Source organism: Drosophila ficusphila, unplaced genomic scaffold, assembly GCF_018152265.1.
Source record: "Drosophila ficusphila isolate 14025-0441.05 unplaced genomic scaffold, ASM1815226v1 contig_791, whole genome shotgun sequence".
NCBI classification, from domain to species: Eukaryota; Metazoa; Arthropoda; class Insecta; order Diptera; family Drosophilidae; genus Drosophila; species Drosophila ficusphila.
The window spans coordinates 27,176,305-27,196,677 of record NW_025064737.1 but is presented as its reverse complement, the minus strand read 5'-3'; the positions used below and the strand labels follow the sequence as shown (position 1 = coordinate 27,196,677).

The following is a 20,373-nucleotide window of genomic DNA, read 5'->3' as shown; positions in this document are numbered from 1 at the left end:
GATTAGACAAGCTGGGAATATATAAGCAGTGTAAAGCAAACTTTATTGACCATTATCTTTCCAATCAATTCGAAAACCCGTATATATCTCACAAAGAATATTTATATAAAATCCAAATTTTTACCACCACAAAATAATTTTAAGGAACCCCCCTAATATTTAATACCAAACCATAAAATAGGTTTATTAAAAAAAAATTTTAAGCCTCTGTGAGGGTTGCAATTCCTTTCATGAAATAAAAATAACAATTAAAGAGACTCCTTACAAAATTCGATAACTTAAACTTAACTATATAAGTTTCGGGGATTCCCCTACAACTATATAAAAAAATCGATATACTTGAACCAATAGCTATCGATATTTCCAAGCTTCTCTGACAGGGCTGTCACTTCAAGTTACCATCAGTGTTGTTAGATCTCCAAAATTTACAGCACTTGCTTAGCACTTTGGCGGTCCTGTTTGAAACACGAAAGAAAACAGCAGTTGGTTTGGTTACTATTATAATTTCCGTTTACTTAACACACGGGTTACACATTTCAGGTGTAGCTTAGCCTATAAAATTTACGGCCTAATATAAATGAATTAAATCGCATTCATCATCCTCTCACGCGCTCGCTTCATATAAATAACTAAAACTAGAAAACACAAACTTCTCTCACTTTCAAAAAGTAACTTAATTACATGCATTTTTAGAGTGTGGGTGTGGCTATGTCGGATTTTGATAAAACTTAGAACAGTTTTGATAAGATCTTTGCTGTGTATATGGCGGGGTTTCTCAAATTTTTGGGAATCCGGTAAGGTAGTTTTTTGTGTGGCAAGTCAGCAGAAAGAGTTGCAGTGCATTTTGGATTTTCATTGTTCTATGTGAAGTTTAATATAGTTTATGTGTATATAGGTATAGTTAAGATTCGCTTAAAATTAAATTTAAACTAAATTAAAATATACGAGGTTTTTCTTCTCTCAATCAATTTCTCCAGTTTCTTGTTTTGGATTATTGTAGGTGTTTTGTTTTTGTGTTGGTTCGGGGAAACGAAGAAATACATTACAAAAGCCCTTAAAATGTATTGCAAATAGTTTAAGCTGCAGTTGGTATTCCATTTCCTTGTGTGTGTTGTTTTAGGTACGCTTGTATGTACAGTGTTAAACGTTTTTATTTACACGTTGCAAAGGTGGCCTTTGATATACCATTTAGCATTTAGCATTTAGCATCACCTTGTTTCATAGGAAGTATCAGCCCTCTTGCCGTTTTTGATTTGATAAAATCCATACTTTGTTCAGATGCGTAAAAAATTGTTTAGTTTCAGTAGTCCTGGAGTGATAAAGTACTATAAAAACTTGGTCATTTTCTACAGATTTTTGAAGAAAAATACAGTTTTATCAATTCTAATTTTGATCATAAAGAGTGCGGCAATTGGCTGTACATTTTCTTTCGTTTCACAGCTGCTGTTTGGCGGCGGCTCTTCGCGGGGATCCTGTCTCAGTCCCTCGTCGAGTTCCTGGCCAAAAGGTTGTTCCTGGCCTCCGACACATCCTCGCAGACGGGCGTGGATGGTACCGAGACCCAGGGCGTGGACCCCAGGATGGGTGACGCGGGCGCATAGCTGGAGTCCAGATCCAGCCGCAGTTTGGCTGGCGAATTCCGCTTGAACAGAGCCAACTGCCTTGTGGGCGACAGCAGATTTGGCTTGCTGATTGCGCAGGATGAAACGGATGAGCTGGAGGACTGCAGCAGGGAGCAGATGCCGCTGCTGCTGGTCGAGCTGGGCGAATCGAGCTCCGAGACCGTCGAGGCTGCCGCCGAAGTACTGGGCGCCTCGTCGTCCGGAGTTATTGGGGGCGAAGTCAAACGGGAAGAGCAATTGCTGCCGGCCAAACTGCCGGCACCACTGTCCACATCATCGTAGTCGTACACGTCCTCGTCCATGGCCTCGCTGTCCGACTTGGACTTCTTCTCCTCGACCTCCTCCTCCTCTGGCTGCTCCACCAGTTGACTAGTTGAGTGGGCGTTCAAGCCCACCGAAGATCCCGAAGGATTGCAGGGACTGTTCAGGTGTGGGGTTGCTGGCGCCAGGACTCCGCTCTTGCGCAGATTCTGCTCCAGCTCCAGCAGCTGGCCCATGAAGTTCAGGTTGGGCGAGATGATCGGCCGGGCCACTTTCACCAGTTTGTAGGCCTCCAGCAGGGAGAGCGACTTGTAGCGCATGACGTAGGCGATGGCGATGGTGGCACTTCGCGAAATCCCCGCGTGGCAGTGCAACAGCACCCGGGAACCCGTTTTCCTCGCATCCTCTGCAAAATGTCAAGAAAGGGAATCGTTTTAATCCACTGATAAGGCGGTAAAAGGTTTTCCATGAACAAATTAAGTGAGATAGAAATGTGTTTTCAATGATTATGGTCTATCTTATCTATCGACTTATCTGACAGATGAAGGGCAACAGATAATATGCAGTTTTTTTTTCAAATTAATAAAATATGATTTATAATGTTTAAACTTAGTTAAAGAGTTCGTAAACATATTAAAGCGTCTTTCAACTCTTCCATAAATTAGATTTTAAGTTTTTAGTTACTGCTTTAGCTATTTATATCTTTTCTTCTGCATCTCTGACGAGGGAGAAACTTTTCGAATTTTGACTGTCGAACGTGGAAGCTTCGATGATGATGTCGTTGTGTTGATATTGCGCTGTCGATACGCTCAGTGTATTGGTGGACTTCACTCTTACTCTCTCTCTCTCTCGTTCCGTTTGCTCACCCACTCTCGCGCTCGGCAACTGAACTGTGAGAATGTTGCTGATATGAGTCATCATTATTGCCAGAGGCAACAACAATAATATAGCGACGAGGCTTATTGACAGAACATTTTTATACCCTCACACGCGCGCACACACACAACCGCCTTTTCACACACACACACACGTAGGCACATTAACTCATAATTTACGTTGTTATTTTTGGCCAAAGATAAGCAGTCGGGAGGGGAAGAGGAAGAGAAACCAGAAGAATCCGCAGCATACGGCGTACTTGTATCAAGGCTCACTTACTAAAATACAGTGGGAACCCACTTAAGTGAAAGTATTTTGAAAGTTAAATTCTATCTTATGCCCACAGCTCTCTAAGCTTTACTAGTACATTTGTACATTTTTGTTTTTTGCTTTATATATAGAAAATTGGTTATTTTATTGAAAATACTTCATCTGCATTTCAATCGTTTGTTTAGGTTACTGCAAAAAATTACACAATTTGTTTTTTTATAAACCATTTCGTCAATAAATATAGACGTCCGACTGTATAATAAATCCACCACCGAAAAAAATAAGCTTTATCTTATCGCTCGGCAATTGGTCGTGGTGTGATTTTGCTTCGGTGGAGCGCGTAGGGAATTCCGAGAGGGGTTTTTTAAGGGGACTGGGGGAGCCTTTGCTAATCGTTGCTTACTCATAATGCACACAAGGCAACACTTGTCTGATTTCCAAACAGTTGATAACCAGCCAGTCGGGCGGAATCGAAGCCTTGTTAGTCACCAGGCGCCTACCGCCCCAACGCACCCTCTTTTCTCTCGGTGCACACCGCACACCCCATTATAAGTCCCTTGTCATACAGCGAAGGAGGTGATATCAGCGATAAATCTGGAAGGCGCGTGTAACTCATTGGAAATTGCAGGCATATTGCCAGTACTCACTATATAATACTGCCCGAGACCCACCCCCTTTCCCCCTTTTGCCCACCTGAAGAGGTGCGATAACGGGCTGTTTGATTTATCAATGAATAGAGAGGGGTGCAAAGCACACAGCGATAAGGAAACCTTCCCTAACCGCACAACTTCGATTTCACAAATTTCGTCTAGAATTATGAATTGCAGTTTACACACCACCAGTCAAGTGAAATCAAATCGAGTTAAGAGTGTTATCGGCCCAATAGTGGTGATATGGCCAACTACAACCCGGACCCGGGGAAAATCCATCATAAATAAATAATCAACTACCACTCGAAGATAATAGGGTTCCCGTGTACTGAAGTACGAAAAGTACGTCAGAGTTCCGGATTGGGTTCTTGCCTCAGAGACTTTACTGGGATTCACTAAACTTTGCCAGCAAGGGGTTTTTAAACCAATAAATTGTGGTATGAACAGAGACAATCTTTTGCTTTCTTCTTTTCTATAAATAGTTGTTTAATTTCCACAAAGCCTTGGACTCTTCAATTTTCTCGTAGTGCACAAAAGGCGAATCAAAATCGGCAAATAAAGAGATGACCAATCTATAGGCTGGCCAAAAATAGACCCACCGATCGGGGGGCGGCCAAAAGACAGACGGCTAGATAAAGAAAGATGGTCATTAAGCGTACAATGGCAGACAATTGGTCACCGTCCCCGTTTCGTTCATTTCGCACGGCGCTCATAAATCCTCTTAGTTAATGACCCCGTCGCTCAGGCAGTTAAAATCGCGCATAAAACGCGCCGTAAACGCGCCTGTCTCGCACACACAACACCATGTGAGTCATGTGGGCTAGAAGAGAACAAGAAGTAATAATGCAGAATGGAAGTGGCCAAGGAGTTTCGCAAAAGACTGGCAAGAAGTAGCTGTAAATGATGAATGAATTTCGCAAAACTTCAGTTTGAGTCACTATCAAGTTGTTCTAGCTAATTGGCCTCAAGTTCAATTTGTACACTGAGGTTTAAAGGAGTTACTAAGTCGGTGTTTAAAGTCAGCAAATATTGAAAATGCGTAAGCATTAGAAGTGATTCCACACCTTTCTATAGGATTGTTAATCATAGGTATTAACAAGAAATCCAGCTTTAGTGTTTGTTTGGCTCTCAGTTATTTTTGCATATTTCTTGGCTTACTTTGTTCGCAGTAAACGGATTTTAGGCAGAGGCCTTCCTCGATTATTGGGAAGCAAGGCTTAGGTAATTGTTTATTGTTCGTGACAAATATGCGTCCATATATGCTGCGGGGAATTACTAATCGCCAATAGAGTGCCGCACTTATGACTAAACGGACTTAGTTCACCGGAACACATTTTCCGGCGATGACTGTGGATGACTCGGTAGATCCCGGGGAGTCGTGTCTATAATGGGGCAGTACACGTTGCCACCATTCCAAAGGGCTGAGAGTCGTGACTCCATTTAGGGGGCGATGATGCGTAATGCCAACTTTGGGTAGTCACCGAATTCTTCCACCGTTGAGTGTATGATTAAGTGCAACAGTAGCGATGTTTTCTTTTTTTATAGTCGGGCCCCCGGGTGCGTCATCTGGTGATTTGGGCTCAGAAGTGGGCCAAGTGGCAGACAGCTGGGTTGCCTTACAATGGGATGGGACAAGATGGCATGGTGCTATATGGTATCTCTCTGTCTCGCCAGACAATGACGGCTGCCTGTCGCGTCTCGTTTTTGGTTCTTGTTCTCAATGTCCGCTCGCTTCATTTCACTTTTTCTCGTGATGATTAACTCCCGGATCTTGGACCTTAGGGTCAACCAAAAGTGTCCCAGGCGCGAAACGCTCGCAACTCCCTCTGAGTCATGGCCCGAAACAGAAACAGAAACGGCAACAGAATCAGAATCGAAAACAGAAACTTAAACAACCTCTGAGCACGGGAAACATGATATATGATTGAGGGGTTGTATGTTGTACAGCAGCGATCAGGAGAATAGCAAACGAATAAGGATTTCATGCACTATTTTTTAGAATAAATAGTTATCACTTAAATTTAACTAATAATCCTAGAAGTAAGAAGAATATATTTATGTCTTCGAAAGTGTTTTATGTTCTTAATTCCTTGACTGGAACTTTTTTAACTTTTTTAAGACGGCCACTATTTTTATGCTTCCCACTGTTTTTTTTCTACCGGAGCATGTTGTCAAGCAACAAGTAGTTTTGTTTATATTCGAAATATTTAATTACTTTCGGCGACTGTTTATCATTAAGAATACCAGCTGCTTACTCATTCGTATTTCTGATTAAGCCAGAAAGAGACGGCTGTAGTGCGAGCGAAAGAGACAGATGGCGTGTGAGTCTGAGTGCGGCAGGTGCCAGGACACTTAAATGGCGATAAGACGCCGCTGAATCATCCAAAACAAAGAGAGTGGAGTGGAGGGGGCTCAACTTGACCTTCAACTTGGCGAATCTCGACTTTGACGTGTCGTCGAGTCATACGGAAACAACAAAAGCTCCCAACACAGCCTGCACTTTGGAGCAGCCTTCAACTCAAAGTGAGGGAGGCGGATGGATCAGGGCTCTCCTCGAGTGATTCATAAAGAGCATGCGCAGCGGCAAAGACAACAAACGAAATGTTTTATAAACAAATTGCGCGCAAATACAATCCGAGGAAAATACAAAGTGCGCGGGCGCAACGCAAAAGTCTCAAAAGGCAGGCATCAATGAATAAGTACACAGAAAATTGATTCTCATATCAAGTTTGTAACTTGAAATACTGATCGTATCTATCAAATTATCGTTCACAAGATATAACATTTTAACAAAAAAAAAAATAATTGAGCTATGACACACATGTTACCCAAAAAATTATTAAAATCATCATATCGTATTTTTTACTGTGTAAAGAGGAAACGGGAAAGTGTAGGCGTGTGTTCCCTGTAAAATGATTAAGAGCCTTATAATTTCTCATGCGCCCAGCACAACAACAAAAAGAAACCGAAGTCGCAACGCAAATTTCAAATTCGAAATTCCTGTGCGAAGATTTTCAGTTTATTTTGCTTGGTTGGTTTTTGCATTTTATAAATAGCCGGCTGACGAATATTGAAATTATGTGCACGGGGGCCAACAAAAATGTCACCTCGAGATTTTTGTTGTTTCTGTTGTTTCTTTTTGTTTGTTGTCTGCCAACGGATTTTCGATTACTCATTAGCCACAGGATTTTTCGAGTAGTCTCTTTTGAACGAATGCTCTATATGAAGCTGTCTGTTGCAGCTGCGGCCAAAATAGAAGATTTTCGGGTGCAATATCTTTAAAACAAAATACACATATTCTGAAGGATTTGTTTTTAAATTTCAAAAACAGAGTAACCTTCTAATATTTTAACCGCAACGTATGGTTTGGTATGTGTTTGTACTCATGCATTCATAGTTTTATCTAATCAGCTGTCCAACCGTATGTATTTAGAATGTGGAGCTATCACCAAATGTTCTTGAGGGGCCTCCGTTTCCAGTTTACTTAGCTGCTTCTACGACTGTGTGTGCACAACCCGTAGTCGTACCCGTAAATGTCCCCGTGAACGTAACCCGTAGCCGTATATATATGCTCCCCGTAGATAAAGTTAGCCAAAGAGATTCCTTCGTCGCTGACAGATAACAGTTGATAGCTTGATAACTGATAACTGGCGCACAAATAATATAAGGGTACAGTCAGTACAGACATCGTGGCGATAGCTTGACAAATTGATTAGGGGGTGGAATGAGCGAGAAAGTGCTGAGTTTTATAAGAAATACAAGGAAACACCTATGTACATTTGTATGAACGCAATATCGAATTTATACTATGAACTCAAGCATGGCTATTTTTCGTTTATTTACCGTAGTGACTTGTGTTCTTGGCCTTATTTAAACGAATATTTGTTTATGACTATGACCTTGTTGAACTAGGTACTTCTTTCTGTTTTGAACACCAACATTGAAACTGGCAGGAACCTTTAGGATTTATTTGAAGATACTTATCCAAGAAATACATTCATAGCTTGAAAGACGCATCTTACTGATGAATCTGAGAACATTTTTTAGGTGCCCAAATCGCAATTACAAGTGTAATAAACCGAATACTACGATACCGTTCAATTTCCTGACAATTGAGGATTTGATTGCTTTCTAGGCCAAGTGGCTTTGCGTTAGTTTATCATTCATGTTAATGACGCAGCATAATGACATTAGCATTATCCGTCAACAAGAACAACAACAACTACTGGGGCCTCGAACTCTGCCGCCGCCTAATGAGCCTCTGCCGCTGCCTCTGCCTACGTCGGTCTCATTTCAAGCTTTGCTTCAAATAGCGGTGCTTCCTCCCCCTCCTCCACCCCCCCCCTTACTCAAACTGCTGTTATAATGAATGGAAAACGAAAAGCAACGCAACAATGAGAAATCATAAGTTGTACGGTACAAGAGGAAGCACAAGCAGCACAGGCGAAATAAAACAATAATAATAGGCATAAGGTGACGACGGCAAACCAAAAACGAATGCGCAAAAGGCAGGGGCAAACATTCAAAAACACAAACAGAGAAGCGAAATCATGACTCATGCACACTCAGTACAAAATACATATACTTTTCCCTTCCTCTTCTTCTTCTTCACCGCCACCTCCTTTTGCTTCTTCTTCACCGTTTCCCCACCCATCGTTACTTCGTGCCTGAGTACTAATGTGTTTTTTGCGCGGGTGTGAGTGAGCGAGAGCAAGAGAGGGAGAAAGAGGGAGGTAGACCGTTTATAAAAATAATACTTGAGCATGGATAAAACTGACGAGGTGGAGAGAAAAAGGTTACTCTGTGCACTTTAAAACCAGTCGTTAAATTTCAAATCTAAACACTGTTGTCAAATATTTAAATACTTTTTTAATACAGACCAGTTAATTTCAAGAATGCGTACAGAGATCGCCGAATTCTTTATTATATTTGAATTATTTTTATGCTTTTTACAGTCGAATAACATGTATTCAAAGTAATCACATCAAATTTTCTTTCAGTGTAGCGGTAAGAAGAATACCGAATCGAGGATTTTGATCTGACAGATGCAAATAAAATAAGAAGAGGGGGTGAGCAAGGAAGAAAGATACTGAGCAGCTGTTGCTGCTCCCGCACCTGACATCCGCAACTACAAGAACAACAACACTCGAGGCCGAACGCACAAGGATAACCCACAAAATAAAAAGCGAAACGATGACTCATAAACAGGAACCGAAATGTTTACAAAAATAGAACATATGCCGAAATGAAACCAGCGCCACAGAAGAAAAGAGAGGGGTGAAAAGTGCCGTTGGCGGCGCAATAAATAGCAACAATAAGAAGCCAACGGAAAAATCGATGCGGCTGTACCGTTCCGTCCACCCACCCACCGCCCACTCTCTTGCTGTCTCGCTCTCTGTGTTCCACATTGCATTGTGAACGAACAAAACCAACAAAACGAAATGGCGATGAGTCATCCGAGAGCACAGTGGTGGCCAAAAATACATTAACAGCCGGGCACCGCAGGAAGCGAGTCGAGGACAACCCTTATCAGAAAGGACGTTTGCGGTTGGTTAGCCTCGTTGTTGTTGTTCTGGCTGCTTTTGCTGGTACGTAGGCAATCTGCATAAAATATCCATTACCCGAGAAAACTTGTGTGCACCGACAAAAAAAAAATTTTACTTACGTCTATTAAAATGAAAACCCATGATTCCCCACAAGAGATGTGTCTTAAATAAATTTGCCAGTCTAATAAAATTTAAAGTGTAAAAATTTCAAATGTATTGCTAATTTTAAGCTTTTCTTTTTAATTTTAAATTTTTTGGGTAAAAAGTGTTCTATGATCTGTACAAATCCTTTCAGTGTGGCCAAAGTCGCCACACAGTAACGGAACAAAGCAGCAGCAACAACAACGAGACGACGACGTCGCTGCCGCCAAGCTGTCTGCCAACGCCAACACGCAACAGCAACAACAATGCTGCGACGAAAGAAGGCGAAGGAGGCAGAAGGAAAGAAGGAGGCAAGGCAGACAGTAAATGGATAAGCGTAGGAGCAACAAAAACAACAACTTGAAGAGGGGGAAGGAGCATTGCTCCTTATCCACACCCAATATGTGCCTATAAGTGCGAGGGAGTAGTAGAGATTCCACAGAGTGGGGAACTGTGATTTGAACTTAGCTTGGCAATCTCGTAATATTACTGCGCTTTTTAAATCCGTAGAAACCAATTATAGTGAAGCTTTTATCCAATTTCCAATTTTTAACTGTTATTGACAACTATTTTTTTCTGGTTATATAAAAGCTTATGATTTGAAAATTATATCAAAGCCACTTTTGGGTAGAACAGTAATTATCACTCTTTAAGAACACCAAGTTTGGAGGTCGACGGTCGTCTGTTGCTCGTACCGCCCACTCGGCGTTTTTTTCGCGCTTGTTTAAATGAAATATTTGCACTACTTAAATCACAGACGCTACAAAAACATTAATAAAACGACAAAGCTCGTGCACACGTGCCAAGACATTAGCTTGAAAACAAAAAAAAATTCTAAAAAAAAATACAAAACAAAAATACTTGATGAACAGCTTTGGACATAGAAAATGGAAATGGAAAAATGCGATTGACGTCAGCATTATATTCCACGGCTAAAGCTCTCTCCGGGCGCCTCGTTCCCCCTTTTTCGTTTGGGTACATATTATTATTTTCATTTAAAATTAACAAAAGTATAGTGTGCTTGGTTGTGTGGGAAAAGCGCTGAAGGCAGCGCAAAATGCCAAGAGCACATGAAACCCCAAAAAAGGGGCAAACAAAAAAGTCAATAACGAATTTTCCAGCCAGCCAAGAAGAAAGGGAAGTGGAAGCCAGACTAAAACCGTTATGCAAAATCCACAAATGAGCCCGCTGACCGCTGAAAAAGCCCGCCAGGCATCCAATAACAAGTCACGTTTAGCAATTGCCAATCGCAAATAGCCAAAGATGATGACTAAGCGTAACTCGGTTTCTCAGACTGGATTCGGGGAGCTCTAGGTTCCACAGAATTCCAAAATATTTGAGCTAAGCTTATCTCCATAAAATGTATGAAGAATTTCACTGTAATCTAGTCGCATTTTTTCTGTTTGACGGGAGAAAATACCAGTAAAGTTCGTCATCTTCGCGGTATTACTTATCTCCGGTTTAACGATAATAATATGTTGTTTTCAATCTTTCATATCACTGTCAAGATAGTCAGATGGTGTGCAAAACAGTGTTATTGAGATCTAGGTGGGAGTATTTCACCAAAACTATACATTGGTTCCTCATGCAACACACAACACAACTTATCTCAAAGGTGGGGAATAGTTCATAAAACAAAAGGATGACATTTTTATGATCGACAACACTTAAATGATGTTTAAATGGTAAACAAAATAGTGAGGACAGGATACTGATAGCCTAATGCTATGATCTTTGACACTCTTCAAAGAAAACTCACCGATGAAGTCGAAGGCCTCCTGGAAGTACTGCTTGATGTTCTGATGGGGCGTATCGCTGGCAGGTATTTGCATGTACTTGAGGCCCTGCAGATGGCTCTCGTTGGGACTTTGGCAGGTAACATTCAGCACACAGTTGGCGCCCACGCTGCTGGGATCGTCGGCGTCGCGTCCATTGCCCAGCAGCAGATGCGGGAACACGGGCGAGGCGGGGTGTGTTTCTATATCTGCAAGATACATGCGGATCGGATCATTAGGTTTTATGAGTAAATAATGGAAAAGTTCCTGCTGCCCCAAACGCCGTACGAAAAGTGCCCATTGTCGGGGGATCTCTCTATCTATCTTGGGCGGTGGAAGCTTGCCAATTCGCGATGTCATGCAACAAAAGAGTCTGGCAAATGATCATTGGAATGGGGATGGGTTCGGGTTTGGGTAGAATGGTGATGGCCTGGCCCTGTTTTCTGTATCTATTGTTGTACACAACGTCTAAATTTTGCTACAACAAATTGTTTATTTTTTGTTTCGCCCCTTCTCCTCCGAGCGTTTTCGTTTCGATTGGATTCGTCTGCTGGGGCCTCTGTTGCTGTTGCATGACTCATGCCACACACAGAGGCATAATAGTCTCAGTTCAGTTGGGTTCAGTTTTATTGGCAGTGGGCGAAGTCGAAGGTGGTGGAGGGGCAGGCAGGGAAGGGGCAAGTGGCAAGGGGGAGGGGAGGGACGGTCAGCGGGCCGAGGGGTGGCTTCACATTGCCTCATGGCCGTCCCCGAGTTCGTAGCACTCTCAATGAGCCGCGCAATTGTTTTTTCTTCCCTCTCTATGTGTATCTATAATTGTTCACCGTCTAACTACACTCCAAAAAAACTAAACGAAGTCTTGTTAAAACCAAAGAGGTTTATCTTTAAGTCCTGCTAAAGAAAGAACTCTACAAGTTGGTTCAGCGTACCAGTGTGTAATTAAATCGCCTTGTATTAATATGATTTTTTTCTGCCTAAAGATGTTCTGTAGGAAGAACATCTAAGAAACTCCTTCTTCAAGTGTAATTTTTAGATCGTAGTGCGGCCCAGCATATGCCCTGCGGTTTTGGCCATAGACACCCCTACCCGGTTCATCGATTATTTGTCATTGGCTTGCGTGTTAATTGATAGCACTCAGAGCCATGGCAACTCAACTTCGTGGATTTCATTTATATTTATTTTTTTGGGCCGAGTGCACTTTGTGGGTCACACGGAAAACACTTGCATTAGTCATCGACAACACGTTGGAACTTTACACGTAAAGATGATTGTCATTCTGGCATTTACGCAGGCCGCGACTGATAGCACCGCGTATCCACCTCGTAGTGTATTAAGAATGCAATTAACCGATTTCATAAATATTTCCACAGTGACTCAGTTGGCTTTCAGTAAACAGGAATCGGGAGGGTATGGTAACAAACATTGAAATAAATGGAGGGTTGATAAAGCCCGGAACAGCAATCAATAGCTAATTGGTGCCCTTAAGGGTATTTCCCATTTTCTAAAAAATATTGTTCTTGGGGAGATTCCTTTGTTGTCAGGGAACTTATTATCAATAGCTTGTGACAAATAGTGAATCACTACAGACTCTTTTGCAATTTCATTTGTTTACCAACAAGTGAAACAATTAAAAGGTGTTAATTTTTTGCATTCAAAGTACATAACTTGAATTAGTTATTGCTTGAGGTTAGATTGAAATAAATTTATTTTCAAAATCTGCATCTGTAAATTGATGATGCATTACTAACCCTATAATAGATGTGCGTAATACAGAAGTAATAATTAAAGCCCAAGGAAACTACACGACGTGATCACACCTTTGTCAGGTGGAAAAAGGCGGGAAGAGGGGAAGGAGGGGAAGATAGAGTGAGGATTACTCCGAGACTAAGTATGATTCCCACCGCGCGTGAGTAAATATGAGTAATGTGCAAAAGTTTGACATTGAAAATTTCACTGTACTACTGTCTTTGTTGTCGTTACCTCTGTAGATGGCTTTGTTATTGTTGTTTTGCATGTGTTTCGCTGCTTCTCGCATATTTTTAATACATATGTATAAACGTACGTACGCTCGATTTCGTAACGTGCAAAAATACGAGTTAAAGGTGCGAGTGAGAGGGGGCGACACACAGAGCGAGCGATTTATCTCAGCACGTGCCGAAGCAAAAACAAAACTGTTTGTTTTTAATGTTAAAGCAGAGCTCACAAGTGGGGGAAGGTGAAGGGGGAAAATGACGGAAAGATTGTATGACAATCTGAGACAATTTATCGCCATGTATTACTATCAAAACGTGGAATACGGATGGGGGAAGGGGGACTTAGGCCGAGTAGGAAATGAATTGCAATGATAAGCGCAAACTATACATGCAAATATGCAACAGCAGAACAATCGAGAGCAATTGCTCGATCGGGCAAAGATATAGTGCCCCCTAATCTACGTCGGAATTGTCTGTAACTTGAATGGGCAATGTGATCAGTTTTGGTATGCAAACTTTAGTGAATCATTGTAGAACATCAGGAAATAAGAATGTATTTCCGTTTCTATTTAAAAGTACATGAAATATCATTACAAAACAACAAAGTGTGCCACATGCTAACCCCGGATTTCCCTCAACTTCTTCCAGTATGCAAAATCATTTCTAACTGAGTCACAGACCTTTTGTGAAACCCGTCTTCGGGTCGCATAGTTTTCGGTGGGTTCCCCGTTTTGAAGCTTTCACTTACCGTAGACCGCCGGACTAGAGCAGCTGCGGGTTAAGACCGGCGTCCGTCCGTTCATTGCCGTTGAAGATGACGTCGTCGATGTCACTTCGTCACATGCCAGATTCTCCCTGGACCGCTTGTTGGGATAGTCCTTCTGATTGGCTGCAGAGAGAAACAGAAACCAGAAAATACGCATTAATACGGTGATTTAAATACTGTTTATAATCGGCGGTTAGCGATTTGCTTAATTTTATAACCAATGATGTCAGCACCGATTTGTGTATGGACCGCAGTGCGAAAAACTTGTCGTGCCGAGTCCCCCGTTTAAATAAACCGCAAAATATTTCGTTTCGATTGCCGCCTGCCAAAACTGACGTAAGACATTTATTTTGGCTCTACAAAGTTTTCCACATTTGCCCACAGCTCACAAGGCGCTTATCACAGTGAACAGGCATAAATAAAACGCTTTGTAAGCGTGCCCCGTACCAATTTGATAGTATTTTATAGTAAAACACAAGCCATTAAATGCCTTAAAAACATTTATATCTGAAGCTTCCTATAGCAAGTACTTAAAACTTATTAATTGTAATACTCTAAGTTCATGTAAACTATTTAGGGTCTTATCTTCAAATAATACGCATTTTATTTGAATTTGAATTTATTAATTATCAATATTCTCAACTTCATTTTATTTATCGTACAAAGGCCCCTGGTAGATTGGTATTTCTATAAATTAATGCTTTGATTTTAAGCCAGTCCGTTTCATTGAATATTTTCAATTTGGACCTTTATCAACTAAAATGCGATAAGATAGAGAGTGCCTCAGTTTGTATTATTTTTTCAAAGGGGTCTTAGGAGGTTGGACTTGTCAGCCTTTATCAGCTGTACTCATAAGCATAGTTGTCTTTTTATGCTGGCAAGAAAATCAACTTCAAGTAAACTACTGGGGTACAAAATTGCTGTTATCAGCCAAGCGACCTCAAAAGCCAAAAAACAACACAGAAAAGCAACAGCTACAAAAAATACAACCAACTTTTCACCGTGGCAGGAAACGTTGGTTTAGTTTTTTTCGCTGCTGTTGTTTGCGGCTAGTAAAACAAGTAAAATCGCATGCCAATAGTGCATTGCAAGACCCCAGAGCCGTCTTATGTCTCGGGTGTGTGGGTTTCGAGGGGGCTTACGGTTTGAAAAATAGGTGGGAATGATTGGTAGTAGAATTAGGGAAGTGATAATAAACATACAGTGTTTTATTTACTGATGATAAAAAGTTATAACTCAGGGTTTTGAGCTCTATTTTGGTTACTTTTGGTTAAAAAAAACGTCTACTAATCATTTGATTTTTCGGAACTGCAGAACCCTTTTTCGATGCGCCTCTGCAGCCCCCTGCAGCTCTCTCTTCCTGTTCTTCTCGTCTCTCTCTCACTAGCTGGCTCCCAACTTTAATTTCAAGTTGTTGCTGCGGCTGTTGCTTTTGCTCCCTCTACTCCCCTTTCCCCCTCACCCAACTTCTTCTGCAGCACACGCTTCTCCCTACAGTTGTTGTTGTAGTTGCTGTTGTTGTGCCGATGAATTCGTACTCGAAAGGTCGTTTCAAAGCGGGTTTTTCAGCGTTGCCAGGCCGCTTGAGAAACCTGCTTTGCTTTACATTTTTTCTGGTTGTATTTTTTTTGTTATTTGTACTTGTATTTTGTTGTATTTTTTTATTTAACCAGCGGACAGAAACGAATCGAAACGCTTCTTTTGCTTTTATTTTTGAAAGACACGCGAATTGTGAGTCACGTATGGAGCAGAAAAAAAGTAACTGACTCTGAGTCTCTGATCTCTCTCGAGTTCGTTTCTTTTTTTCTTAATTTTTTTAACTCTTGCTGTTGTAGAAATGAAATGGAGACGCTTACGTGTGTTCCCCCTCTCTTTCGTGCCCCCTGCAAAAGTAAACAGCATGCCAAGCGGTAAAAATCCAGGGAGAGAGAGATTAATTCGCTCTCCCTCTCTCACTTGATTGGTTTAAGTGTAATCTTAAATAGTATGATTTTCTTATTGCTTTTTTTTGTTCGTACTCACCACCAATGCGATTGTTGTTGTTGGTATTTTGGATTGGCATAAATAACAGAAGACACGGCGCTTCTCGCTTTATCCGCATTTTCATTTCACTAATATGACTCACGCTGTTGCCGTCCCCGTCGCACTCACAGCCGCTGTCGTTGTTTTTGTTGTTGCGTGTTGACGTTGCCGTTGTATCGTTGTTGTTGTTATTGCTGCTCTGCGTTTCTCGATTCACACACATATGCAGCCGCTCGCACACTACACACACACTTGGAGCCGTTTGGTTGTTTTAAAATTGATATATTCTTTTTTTTAGTAGCCCCGTACAATCTATATCATTTGTATGATTTTTGGGTGGGAGGGCTTTATTAGATAATCCACAAGCCACTTGTTGAGCCACTTCCCGTTATAATGTATGTTGCAACCAAAATCGGGGGCCCAGAAATCGAGTTTTATTTCCACTTGTAGCGCACGCACACTTTTTTAATTAATCAACCAGAAAACGCGCGGGTTGTAGATATTTTTTTTTATTTTAACTATAGTCAGGTTGGCTAAAAATTGATAGTATCCTCTGTTTCTGTTTCACGAGCCACCTTGTTAAGTGAAAATAGTCTTGTATCCAAATGTCAATGTTATACTAGAAAATATACTTTACTATTTTCTAGTAATATTTTTATTTCAAGCGCGGGGCAAGTTGCTTGAACTGGTTGCACAAAATAGAGACTGACAACCGTTCGAAGCGAAATTCAAAAGACGAATGAACGTGCGCAAAACAAATGTGATAACCGAATTTGATAAATTGAAGTTCTGTGTTGGAAAACGTTGATCTTTTGGTGCTTTAAGAGCTGGTTGGTATTTTCTACTGTTGGATAGCGTGATAAATACTTAAAAAATACTGAACATCAGACGTACTTCAGTTTCGTGTATCCCTGGCAGCCGTTACACAACAGGAAATTCAAAAAGTTACTACAGTTTATTATAATGCGAATCACGAAATAATCACGAAAACGAAAAAAAAAATTATATTTTCTTGAACAAACCTAAAAACCTTTTAACAAAAATAGTTTTTGTGTGCTTAGGTGCTTTTGCGTTTAGGTAGCTTCAGCTTATGTTTAGGTGATGTAAAAAGCTACATTTAGCCCGGTCTCAAACCATTTCCGAAAGATGGCGTCTTGTTTCCTTTTCACATTTACTTTAGTTTTTTTCGAATATTTATTTTTATTGTAAATGTAAGTTTTAGATGTTTTTGAGGCTTATTGTTTGCTATAATTAGTCGTCGAGCTCGTGTGGAACAGGTGGCTTCCATCCTCCGAAGGCTCTCTCCAACTCCACGGCCACACGAATGCACAGTCGATCCTGATTTGGAGCCCCAATTACGGAAAGTCCAACGGGGAGTCCCCGGTCATTCAGACCCATTGGCACATGGGTCACAGGAAGACCGAGTACGTTGAATAGGAGGGTATAATCGACGCCCCAGAGTGAGAAAACCGACCACTTGTGTCTCGGAGCAGGTAAATTCAATGTGGGAAAGATCAGCACTCCATTATCTCCAAGTAGTTTCTGCACATAAAAAATACAACAGAAATTAGTTTAAAATAATGAGTAGTCAATAAACTCGCTTTACAACTTTGTTGACTGAGCGAGATCAAATACTATGTGTTACAAAGGCCGTTGTTTTAAAGTAATTGCTTTTAATATAATAATCTAGCTTTTTGGTGAGACATGTTACAAAGCGAGGGGCTGCCGTGATAGATAATTGACCACTTACCGCGAACTCCCCAATCAAGCCGCGTGCCTCCTCCAGATACTGATTCATCTTTGATTGCGACATAAAGGCGCCAGCTCGTCTCATTAGTTCAAAGATCAGGGCATTGGTCGTGTAGTTCGAGTGACCCCGCAGACTTTTTATCAACTCCCAGAAGGTCTGACGAACCTTGTTCGTACCCTCTGCATCTTGATACTCCATTAGATAGTCCATCAAGTCCTGTCCGGCGATCCCAGACAAAGCCATCTCCATTGAGTTATCAAGATTGGGTAACTTGGCTTTCTGCACCTCCAAACCAAGAGTCTTCAAATGGGTTGTCGCCCTGCAAATGGCACCTCGTATATCCTTATCCACCGACGTGTGCATCAATCCATTCAGGCCCTCGAAGCCCAGTGCATACTGTACTTTAATCTGGTTCAGTTGCACAGGTTCGTTCAATCGCAGTTTGTTTGAATTGTCTTTGCCCGCCATTATCTGAAGTAACTCGGAAAGATCCACGGCAAACCGGGTCATGGGTCCCTCCACTAGATAGTGCTCGATGTTCGGATCTTTCGAGTTGGGGAAGTGCCCCTTGACGGAGACGACTCCTCCACTTGGTTTGTGGCCAAAGAGACCGCAGTACAAGCTGGGAATGCGAATGGATCCTCCAATATCCGAGCCAATTCCGAATAGAGAGGCGCCAGCTCCGTTCAAAGCGCCCTGGAAATAGTTAATCAGTAGTAATAGAGGTACAAATATGAAGTTAATTTACCTCTCCCCCCAGAACTTCCTCCCGGAGTCCTCTCAAAATCGTAGGGATTCAAGCATCGGCCATTCAGCAAGGTGTCTGTTTCGATGCTAAAGCAATATTCTGGAGTGGCCGAGACCAAAAGTGGAATAGCTCCAGCCGATTTCAACCGCTTTACTGCTTCACCATCGGCTTCGGCCTTAATGTCCCTTCTGGCCAAACTGCCCACGGAAAAGGTCATGCCCTCGAGGGCACAAGATTCCTTAATGGTCACGGGAAGACCCAGAAGTGGACGTTCCTCGAAGAGCTTCTCCACATCCGCCAGAGACTGGCAGCTGGCTATGAGGTCATCGGTTTCGGAAGCTTCCTCCAGAGCAGCCGAAAAACGAGATTCCACTATGGCATTCAGATGTTTGTTGACGGATTCTATGCGTTCGATATAAGTGCGCACCAGTTCCACAGAAGTCAACTAAAAATTGAACAAAATAAAACCGAATCTCTCAATCAAATTCGTTTGAAGATATAATTGTAACATAACTTGGTCAAATTGGTTGGCTTATCACCTTGAACTTTGCTCTTCAGATAAGAAAATAATTACTTAAAACTTTAGTGCATAGAGTTCAAGAAAAGAAATCCATTTCGTTTTAATGCTTATAATTACATGAGTAAACCAAATTTATTTTACAGTCAAGTAGTCAAAAAAAGATAACAAGGCAATATTTTTGTAATGGTTGTTGAAAGATGACTGAGTTTAAATATATGTACATATATGCAAATCTTACTCACCTGACGAGATCGAAGGCGACTGCGCAGCTCCTGAACGCTGAGGGTAAGCAGTTTGTTCCTGATCGGTGGGATGAGTGTAGTCCTGGGTTTACGAGGATAAAAGTATGTGTCCAAAATCGGTGAGATTATCATTGCGATCGCCTTTATGACGACCACGATTAGTCGTATAAATATTTCCATTGCGCGCAAGAACTGAATAAGAAGACGTTCCCCGAGCAAATGATTTTAAATGAGAATGAACCGAACGATCGAGCTGCCGGCATTCCAAATTAGAGAGTGCTGAGAGTCGGAAGCTAACTGTAGAAAAGGGAACGATAAGCTGGAAGGGAGCGGTGAATTGGGAGAGTTTATACAAAAGTAAACATTTCGAAAGCGAGAGAGGGAGAGTGTGATTGGAGCGCGCGATCAAAAACGCACACAGGCACAGCATAACCGATTCAAAGTTAGCGCCAAAACGTTCCCCATTTAAAAAAAAAGATGTATGATAAGAATTCGATTTGTAAGTACGTTTTTCGACTGTTATCTTTATTCCAACAGAATACTCCTAGGTGGTCTCCTGGGCATCACTGAATTCCTCATCATCCGATGAAGAATCTTCGTCCGATGAAGATTCATACATTTCAACTCTTATTTCCAGATCGTCTAATGGGGAGAATAAAGGTGCAAATGCCGGAACTTCGTCTGGGTTTCCGCCCAGTGTATCCAATTCCTCAATTGTGTGGTCATTTACGTCTTCCATAACACAAACATTTGATTCCATATAAGAATTGGCGAGACTTCGACCACCACCTTGCATGTGAAAATTTACAAATCCTCTTCCATGGTAACTTGGCACCGATTCATTATCCTAAGGATAATAAAATGTAACTCTAATGTCTAAGCCAATGAACGTAATATATCACTTACACTATCTTCCTGTTGATTTGAGCTAATAAAGTTACCCATTTCAAGCAATTTTATAAAACACGGCCAATGACAAAATCGTGCTTTCTTTGAAGGCTTAATTATCGAAAAGGTCGATATCAAAGGGATCCATTTGTATTAAAGTGACCAACAGCTTTAAATATCGTTTATTGGTAACGATAACTCCAACAATTTTAATTACTTCAAACTATATTTACCCTTTAAATATTAAAGGACTTATCCACAAGCTTTATATAGTAAAGCACCTTAAAATCGGTCGTAGTTCGGAAAAGTTATTGGCTTCGGAA

The 20,373-nt window shown here is 41.3% G+C and overlaps 3 protein-coding genes across 5 annotated transcripts; all 3 read right to left on the bottom strand.

Annotated features, from left to right (window-relative positions):
* Window positions 1–487: 487 nt before the first annotated feature.
* Window positions 488–16,658, bottom strand: LOC108099455 (tyrosine-protein phosphatase vhp-1). Of its 2 annotated transcripts, XM_017202996.2 has the most exons (4): window positions 15,903–16,658; window positions 13,863–14,003; window positions 11,126–11,350; window positions 488–2,289 (listed from the first exon to the last, which is right to left on the bottom strand). In XM_017202996.2, exons 1-4 carry the CDS (start codon window positions 16,123–16,125, stop codon window positions 1,478–1,480), a joined length of 1,401 nt encoding a protein of 466 aa, XP_017058485.1. In that variant the 5' UTR covers window positions 16,126–16,658; the 3' UTR covers window positions 488–1,477. The 2 variants fall into 2 exon arrangements, with proteins under 2 accessions (XP_017058485.1, XP_017058486.1); XM_017202997.1 differs by lacking the exons at window positions 11,126–11,350; window positions 13,863–14,003; window positions 15,903–16,658 and adding an exon at window positions 2,568–2,588.
* A 414-nt stretch (window positions 16,659–17,072) lies between these two features.
* LOC108099637 (fatty-acid amide hydrolase 2-A) lies at window positions 17,073–19,398 on the bottom strand. Of its 2 annotated transcripts, XM_043209002.1 has the most exons (4): window positions 19,163–19,398; window positions 18,406–18,845; window positions 17,653–18,352; window positions 17,073–17,444 (listed from the first exon to the last, which is right to left on the bottom strand). In XM_043209002.1, the coding sequence occupies exons 1-4, from the start codon at window positions 19,340–19,342 to the stop codon at window positions 17,154–17,156; spliced, it is 1,611 nt and encodes a 536-aa protein (XP_043064937.1). In that variant the 5' UTR covers window positions 19,343–19,398; the 3' UTR covers window positions 17,073–17,153. The 2 variants fall into 2 exon arrangements, with proteins under 2 accessions (XP_043064937.1, XP_017058756.2); XM_017203267.2 differs by lacking the exon at window positions 17,073–17,444 and having other exon boundaries at window positions 17,945–18,348; window positions 18,401–18,845.
* Window positions 19,399–19,653: 255 nt separating this feature from the next.
* LOC108099638 lies at window positions 19,654–20,184 on the bottom strand. The gene is made up of 2 exons (XM_017203268.1): window positions 20,069–20,184; window positions 19,654–20,009 (listed from the first exon to the last, which is right to left on the bottom strand). The coding sequence occupies exons 1-2, from the start codon at window positions 20,105–20,107 to the stop codon at window positions 19,707–19,709; spliced, it is 342 nt and encodes a 113-aa protein (XP_017058757.1). The 5' UTR covers window positions 20,108–20,184; the 3' UTR covers window positions 19,654–19,706.
* Window positions 20,185–20,373: the final 189 nt, after the last annotated feature.